At 49.4% G+C, this 7,936-nt stretch overlaps 1 protein-coding gene across 1 annotated transcript in view; it reads left to right on the top strand.

The window, feature by feature from the left end:
* Positions 1-419: 419 nt before the first annotated feature.
* The window catches only part of TGM6 (transglutaminase 6), a 32,426-nt gene continuing 24,909 nt past the window's right edge, over positions 420-7,936 (top strand). The window contains exons 1-5 of the mRNA XM_061436763.1: positions 420-2,840; positions 3,333-3,575; positions 4,368-4,486; positions 5,648-5,776; positions 7,466-7,643. Coding sequence (XP_061292747.1) covers positions 2,615-2,840; positions 3,333-3,575; positions 4,368-4,486; positions 5,648-5,776; positions 7,466-7,643 — 895 coding nt within the window. The 5' untranslated portion in view covers positions 420-2,614. The remainder of the gene's footprint in view (positions 2,841-3,332; positions 3,576-4,367; positions 4,487-5,647; positions 5,777-7,465; positions 7,644-7,936) is intronic.

The following is a 7,936-nucleotide window of genomic DNA, read 5'->3' as shown; positions in this document are numbered from 1 at the left end:
CTCAAGCAAGAGTAGCCTTTTCTATGAGTCCCAGGCCTGAGTTTGAGATGGTAGCAACAGCCCAGCTGCTCTTAAGTAGAGAGCAGTTAGAAGGCTGGTACCATCTAGACAAGAGAGACATCAGGTAGCTTGGCCCAGGCTAGTGGTGGAGATGGAGACCTGTGGTGAATTGGGGGCAGGTTTTAGAGGTGGTGAGTTAGAGTCACTGGCTACAGTCATGTCTGACTCTTTTACAACCTCATGGACAGTACCAGGCTCCTATGTCCATGAAATTTTCCAAGTAACAATACTGGAGCCATTTCCTACTTCAGGGGATCTTCCTCACCCAGGGATCAAACCCACATCTCCTGTGTTTCTTACATTGCAGGCAGCTTCTTAATGCACTGAGCCATTGGGGTATGCAGTGGAGTGGTAAAGAATCTGCCAGAATTCAATAAAGAATGAAGGAGATGCAAGAGACACAGGTTCGATCCCTGGGTGAGGAAAATCCCCTGGAGAAGGAAATGGCAACCCACTATAGTATTCTTGCTTGGAAAATTCTATGGACAGAGGAAGTTGGCAGGTTATAGTTGATGGGGTTGCAAAAGAGTCAGACACAACTGAGCACACACCTTTGAGGTGGTGATGGTGATTGAGCTTGATGGTGATTTGGATGAGGGATGTGAGAGCAAAGGGGAATCAAAGAAGATTCTTTGGTTTGGGCCTGAGCATCAGGGCAGATGGGGTGCTGTCTACCAAGATGCATGAGAGCATGGATTTGGGGATCAGGGAGGAAGAAATCAAGAGTTCTGCTTTGAGCACATTAGATTGGATTTGCCTAGAAGACCACCAAATGCAAGTAGATGATTGATATATTGTTTGGATTTCAAAGAAGTCAGAGTAGAGATGTAAACCTGGGCAACAACAGCTGCCACCCTCAATCAAGACAAATTCATCTTATCAAAAAACTTCCAGTAATATTGAACCTCAAAAGGCAAGAGCTTAGGGACCTCGATCCTTTTCCTCCTGAGAGCCTCCTTATTGTGAATGTACCTGCAAGCTGTCTAGCTTCATATACCAAGCAGGACTTAGAGGAGCCGTCTTTGCCAGGCCACATAGGTTCTGTATGCCTTACCCCAGAGAGTGGGTACCTGGTGCCCAAAGACAGGTGTAAGTAATGGAAGTCACTCAAGGGAATTCATTCCAAATAAAATCTGTTCTGAGCTGACTTTCTCTCTCCACCTCTTGAAGTAGAGAAAACATGACTGAAGTGACTTAGCAGCAGCAGCAGCAGCAACACCACCAATGTAATGCAGCCGTGACAGGTCAAGACAAAAAAGAGCACTCCATAATCCTGTGTGAAACCAGACAAAAGCATGAATGTTGTCCACACCCTAGAATGAGTAAACACCCCTGTATTCTGGCTAATGAATGCTGCCACTCCACCGACAGCTTCAGCCTCCATCCGTCCCTCCCACCTTCTACAGAAGAATAATTAAGATAAACATAGACTTGTCTTGCTTCCTGACAGCATCCAGTCCAGATCAAAGCCCTGCTTCCTTCAACTCTCACCAAAACCACCTAAAAACAGCCCAAATCCCACAATAAGCCCTCTCCAGGACCCCCTTTCTGAGGCACTTCCTGGTTCCCCAGGAGGATGGAGCTTTCTCACAGCCACGAGACTAGTTCAACTTCTACTGTGTCCCTGGTGGTCTGTGGCTCAAGAGCTTTGACAGAAAAGGACATAAAATTTCAGCATTCATTACTCATTATAATAAATAAGGGAAAATATTAGTGAAACTTCCGATTTATCTATATCTGAACGTGTTTATATGTTTGCAGGCACTGGGGCAACAGGTAACACTATTTCTTCAGTGGGTCATGAAGGAAACTGTGAAAGCCAGCGGACCAGTGGTCAAAAGTAGGAAACCAGCTCACAGACTCAACTCTGGCCTGAGCCTGACTGTGTGCCCTTTGGAAAGTGGCTTCACTTCCCTTGGTCCCGGTATCTTCATTCATCCTAGACATGTTCGTTGAGTACCTTCCAGAGATGAGCACACTCTGCCTTGCTGTTTCAGCTCTCAGACAAGTGGCTTTCATGGTCTATCTGGTGCTATGTAATTTGCATTTTTGTCCCTTTTGTTGCTGATTTTTGCTGTTTAAAATGATTCCATGTTTAGCTCTAAAGTGCTGTCCAGTATTCCTAAGCACAGGAAGGTGTGACATGCCTTATGGAGAAAACACACGTGTTGGATAAGCTTTGTTCGGGCGTTAATTACAGCGCTGTTGTCCATGAGTTCAATATTAACGAATCAACAATTTACTAAATAAGGTGTGTTTAAACAGAAACACATAAAACAAGGTTATGTTTTGTTCAGTTGATGAAAAAGTTGTGACCAGAGGCTCACAGGAACCAAGCCCTGTATTTTCGCCCAGGAACAATGGTTCAGTACTGGCTAGTTCAGAGCTTAGCCCAGTGGACATCAACCCAGACTTAGTTTGTGAACACTATAGAACAACCGAAAATAACTACTTCTGGTACACAATTTACCAGAAACTACTGTACCTGGTAAATAGTGACTCCAAGAGCAAATGACAGGCAGCCTGCAGCTGTCGGAAAGTGAGCCAGGCATAAATGGGAAATGTCCGAGAGCTGGGTTCCATCTCCCTGTGCTCTCCCTGCCCAGGGCTCAGAGTCACTGAGGTGGACTGGCAGCGGCTGCGCAACGGCACTGCACACCACACCCAGGAGTACCCCGGCTCCAACCTGGTGGTCCGCAGGGGCCAGAGGTTCACCTTCACACTGGAGCTGAACAGACCCCTGGAGAGCGAGGAGACCCTCATCTTCACCGTGGAGACAGGTACCTGACTGGTCAGTGCGTTCTGCTGCTAATCTGCAGTCTTAAAGATGGGTCTGGTGACCAGCAACCTGAAACCCTGTGGTCATCAGCCCAGACTTTGCAGAAAACAAGTCCCTGTAGGTGGTTTGAGCTTTCTGGGGTGGCTGGAAGGTGCTGCCAGCAGGCAGTAGGACAGGCAAGATGACAACTCTGGAATTCTATGCACACCAAGAAGTCCAGGGTTCTGGGAAGGTATGGAAATTCCTCAAGCACTCTTTGGTTTCAGAGAGGCTTATTACTTCCTCCTTGATCTGGCAAATGGGCAGGAGTCAGGACAGCCAAGGTGGACTCCACTCTGCCACCTCCTGCATCTTGGTCAGGCCCTTCCCCACCGCAGTGTCCAGCAGTTCAGGTGCTGAAGGGTGGCCTTCCGGGCCTGTGGCTTTTCCATTTCTCCAGAGCTGAGCTTCCTGGAGCCGGCTGGCTCTCTTGATTCCCTCTCCTCTCTGCCAGGACCCCAGGCTTCTGAGGCCCTCCACACCAAAGCCGTGTTCCAGACATCAGAGCTGGAGCGGGGTGACACCTGGATGGCAGTGAAGGAGGCTCAGACAGAGAACACCACGACCTTCAGCCTTGCCAGCCCTCCCAATGCCGTCATTGGCCGTTACCAGCTGAGCGGCAGGGTTTCCTCTCGCCGCAAACATAGTGACCGGAAGCTGGGCGAGTTTGTTCTCCTTTTCAACCCATGGTGCCCAGGTAGGAGCTCCTGAGTCTGAGGCTGAGGTTTTCCCAGAAACTGTCCTTCAGGAAAGTCTGGGAGGCAGGTTAGGGGACAGGGGGATGAGTGCTAAGGCCTGGCAAGAGCCTGGGGCCCAGGTGGGGGCAGGCCTGGGCAGAGGAAGTTGGTAGCAGACACTCCAAAGGTGCTGTGCCAGAGGGACAGGAATTAGCGTGTGAAGGCCAGGGGGCAAAGATGGGGCTTAATGGCAGGAAAGACCTAAAAGTGGGTAAGTATCAGGCTTTAGCCAACAGACAGCCTTGGTTTAGTCCCAGCTTTGCTAAGGTGCTGCCCTCTGTGAGTCTCAGTTTCCTCATCTGTAATATGTGAATAATAATAGTGCCTACCTATTAGGGTTTTGGTGAGAATCTATTGAGCTAATGCTTGTAGTATGCAAGGTACATCATAAGGGGTACTGGGGTCAGCACTCTTATTGAGGGTTAAGTTAGTAAGCAGGAACTTGAATGACAATTCTTACTAATATTTAATTGGCATTAAGTCAGGTTATCCAAAGACATCAGGGCTCCTAAATTCCTTCCATCTGGGCCTGGGGTGGGGTTGGTCCCTGCCTGAGGAAAGACCAGCCAGGTGGAATAGGGCCTGGCCAGGGGGCAGCCTGGGAGCCGGCAAGCCCCTCTTGCCTGCTCCTATTCCAGCTGCCTCCAGGCACCATCCTGCAGCTGATGCCTGATGTAGCCCCTTCCCCAGGCCGGTGAGGCCAGGGCTCCACGTTCCCATCCCTCACGCCAGGCCTGACCACTGCCTTTCAGAGGACGACGTGTTCCTGGACTCAGAGGAAGAGAGACAAGAGTATGTGCTCAACGACAGCGGGATCATCTTCCGGGGTGTGGAGAAGCGCATCCGAGCCCAAGGCTGGAACTTCGGGCAGGTCTCCAGGGGCCCAGACCGAAAAGGGGGGTGAGAGGCATAAGAGGCAGAAGGAGGGCTGGGGACATGAGAAAAGTCAGTGTAGGAGCCCTTCTGTGTGTCCTCTTCTTCCCAAGAGGTACAACTAGACTGACTCTCAGACCAAGCCCACTTATCCAGTCTCTACTATTAGTTGTACCAGGGCCTACACTGGGTCCTTGGGAAGGGAAGGTACATTGGGTATACATAAATAGCTTAGATCAGGGGCTCTCAATCTTGAGTGTGGACAGGAAGGACACAGAGGGCTCATACAGGTGGCTGGGATCCATGTGCCTCCCCAACAAGTTGCTGATTCATTAGGTCTGAGGTGGCCTGAGAGTTTGTATTCCAAGTCACCAGGTGCTGCTGCTGCTGCTGGTCTGGAACCACACTTCAAGAGCCACTGGCTTAGATAAACAGTTACAATGCAAGGTGCAATGTTGTGGGAGGGGGTGGCACGGTCAGAATGGTACAGATGGCAGCAGAAAGACTTTAAAAGACTGTCAAGGAAAACCACCTCAAGGAGTACAGAAGACTTCATGATATTGGGGTTGGGTCCCCAAAGTCAGGCAGAATCTGGACAGTCAGAGGAAGAGCAGTCAGAGCAGTGGAGGAGGGGAGTCAGGGAGTAGCGGAGGTTCTGTGGAGGAGCTCTGTCTGCCTGGACTCCGGGCAAGTAGAGAACCTTGACTCTCAGGCTGAGGGGCAGGGGTTGAAAGCATTGAGGGTTCAGGACTGGGCAGGGATGATATACCAGAAGGTTTAATTCCATCTAAGGGATAACGCCATCTCAACACATGGGAAAATCAGACCAGGGTTCCCAGACCTTCCAAATCTTCAAAGACCAGAAATCTTAATTTGTAGGTGAAAAATCTCCCAGTTCGTAAATGTTATCAACTACCTCAAGTGTATTTGAAAAAATCATGGGGAAAAAGGTGATTAAGGCTGAGCATATGGTTCCTGGTAATTCTTTGAGGGAGGGTTTTTGAGACTTGGGGGTCCTCTGTGGTGTCCCTGGAGTGGGGTGGGGGGCAGGAAGTGTAGGCAAGCTCCCTTGCACAACACAAATGGCTGGGGGAGGTTGTGAGAGGGTCTGAACTGCGGGTGTGACTCTGACCTCTAAGAGCAGCCTCTCTGGGGACAGTTTGAGGAGGACATCCTGAACATCTGCCTCTCCATCCTGGACCGAACCCCTAGTTACCAAGACGACCCAGCCACCGACGTGTCCCACCGCCATGACCCCGTCTACATCACCAGAGCCGTCAGTGCCATGGTGAGGAGACCTGCCATCCCTGCACGCACTCTCCTTCATAGGTCCCTAGGCCAAACCTCAGGAACAACCCTAAGATTTTTCCCGTCACCTTTTGTTTTAATTCTCTCTTGCTGCATAAAAAAAACCACCCCCAAACTCAGGGGTGTAAAACAGCCATTTACTATGCTGACAATTTTGCAAATCAGTGATTTGCAGGAACTGGGAACTGGGCATGGCACTGGGAAGACAGAACATCTCTGCTCCCAGATGCTTCAGCTGGGGTGTCTGAAAGCTGGAAGATTTCTGGGATGGTTTGTGGGGACTATACATCTAGGGCATTGGTTCCAGCAGTCAATGTTTCCTTGGTTCTCTTCCATGCCACGTCTGCTGGAGCTGGAACGCTCAGGTGCTTGCTCACTCTTGTGTCTGGCCCCTGGGCTGGGATGGTTGCATGAGCTGCGGCTGGGCAGTCATCACTCTGTCTCTCCATGTAGTGCCTCCATGTGAATAGGCTAGGCTTCCTCATAGCGTGGCAGTCTGAGGGTAACCAGACAAAGCAGCTGGTGCCTCCCCAGGCAATTATTCTAAAAAGAAGAAGTAGAAGCTGCCAGTCTCATAAAGCCTAGGCCTGGGAACAGGCACAGCATCACTTCCACCATGGTCCTTGGTCAAAGCAGTCACAGGCCAGCCCAGATTCAGGGAGAGGGTACATGGAACCACCTCGCTGTGGGAAGAATGCCGTCTTTAATCTGTTACAGGCCAGTGCTTCCTCCTCAGAAGGCAGCCACAGGGCCTACTAACTCTGTCTATAGTAAGTGTCTGTTAAAGTCAGTGCCTGGGTATCTGTGATTCCAAAAACAGATAAAACTGGTTTTTTCATATTTGATATTCTCAGTTCCCCAAGATTTCAGAGAGATGTCAGAGCACAGAGAATCAAAAGCAGTGACCAGTCCCAAACAGTAGAGCGTTACAAGCCTGTGGGATTTGACAGGCTCCCAAGTCAAAGTACTGAACTCACAAGTCACCTCTTTCTAAATTTCTGTGCAATGTGAGCAAGTTCCCTAACCTCTATGCATCTCAGTTTCCTCATCTGAAAAAAAAAGGAAGATAATAGAATGTACATCATAGGTTTAAAAGATTAATATAGTGTGTACTAAGCCTTTAGAACGGTGTCTGGTACATAGTAAACATTTGGCTCAGCAGTAAAGAATCTTCCTGCAGTGCAAGAGATGCGTGCAGGAGATGCAAGTTTGATCCCTGGGTTGGGAAGATCCGTTGGAGAAGAAAATGGCAACCCACTCCAGTGTTCTTACCAGGAAAATCCCATGGACAGAGGAGCATGACAGACTACAATCCACAGGATTGCAAAAGAGTCGGACATGACTTAGAGACTAAAAACCACCATAACAAAGGGTCTCTATAGCTATTACCACCAACAGTCCCCAAAACAGATCGCTTAAAACAAGAAATGCTCAAAAACTATATTTGATTTTCAACAATAGAACATCCCGAAGGAAGGTAATTGAAAATGATAAATGGCACCAAAAGGTAAGTATTTTAAGAGAGCAGATGACCCCAATTTTCAGACAGTTTAAAAGGAAGGAGTAGCCCCAAATAAGGGGGTGGCCCAAAGTTGGAGATTTTACGATGGTGAAGTTCCTGAAGGGGGAAGCCCTGCCGGAGGGTGGACTTGTGGCCTCCTCTGTCCAGGTGAACAGCAACAACGACCAGGGCGTGGTTCAAGGCCAGTGGCAGGGCAAGTACGGCGGCGGCACCAGCCCTCTGCACTGGCGTGGCAGCGTGGCCATTCTGCACAAGTGGTTCAAGGGCAGGTTCAAGCCCGTCAAGTATGGCCAGTGCTGGGTCTTCGCTGGAGTCATGTGCACAGGTACCCCAAGAAAGAAGATCCCCAACCCCTGACCAACTCAACTGCATTTGGTTGCATATATTTTCATAAGAATCCCTCCCCCACACCAAAAATATCTTTATTAGTGATGGGGAACTAGAAGACAGGCTAATGAAGAGGGAAACCAGATTCCTCATTTGTGCAACTTTTGATCTTTGAGGAATCTCAAGCTCACTGAGTGCCTTTGAGAGAGTCTTGTGGTCCTGGGCCCCCAGTCCTCATGGGCTGGTATGGCTATTATAGGGTTATTATACAGCTTCCAAGGTCCTGTCAGC

Source organism: Bos javanicus, chromosome 13 (genome assembly GCF_032452875.1).
Source record: "Bos javanicus breed banteng chromosome 13, ARS-OSU_banteng_1.0, whole genome shotgun sequence".
In the NCBI taxonomy this organism is placed as follows: Eukaryota; Metazoa; Chordata; class Mammalia; order Artiodactyla; family Bovidae; genus Bos; species Bos javanicus.
The sequence above is the reverse complement of the archived record's forward strand: the minus strand, read 5'-3'. Positions and strand labels throughout refer to the sequence as shown.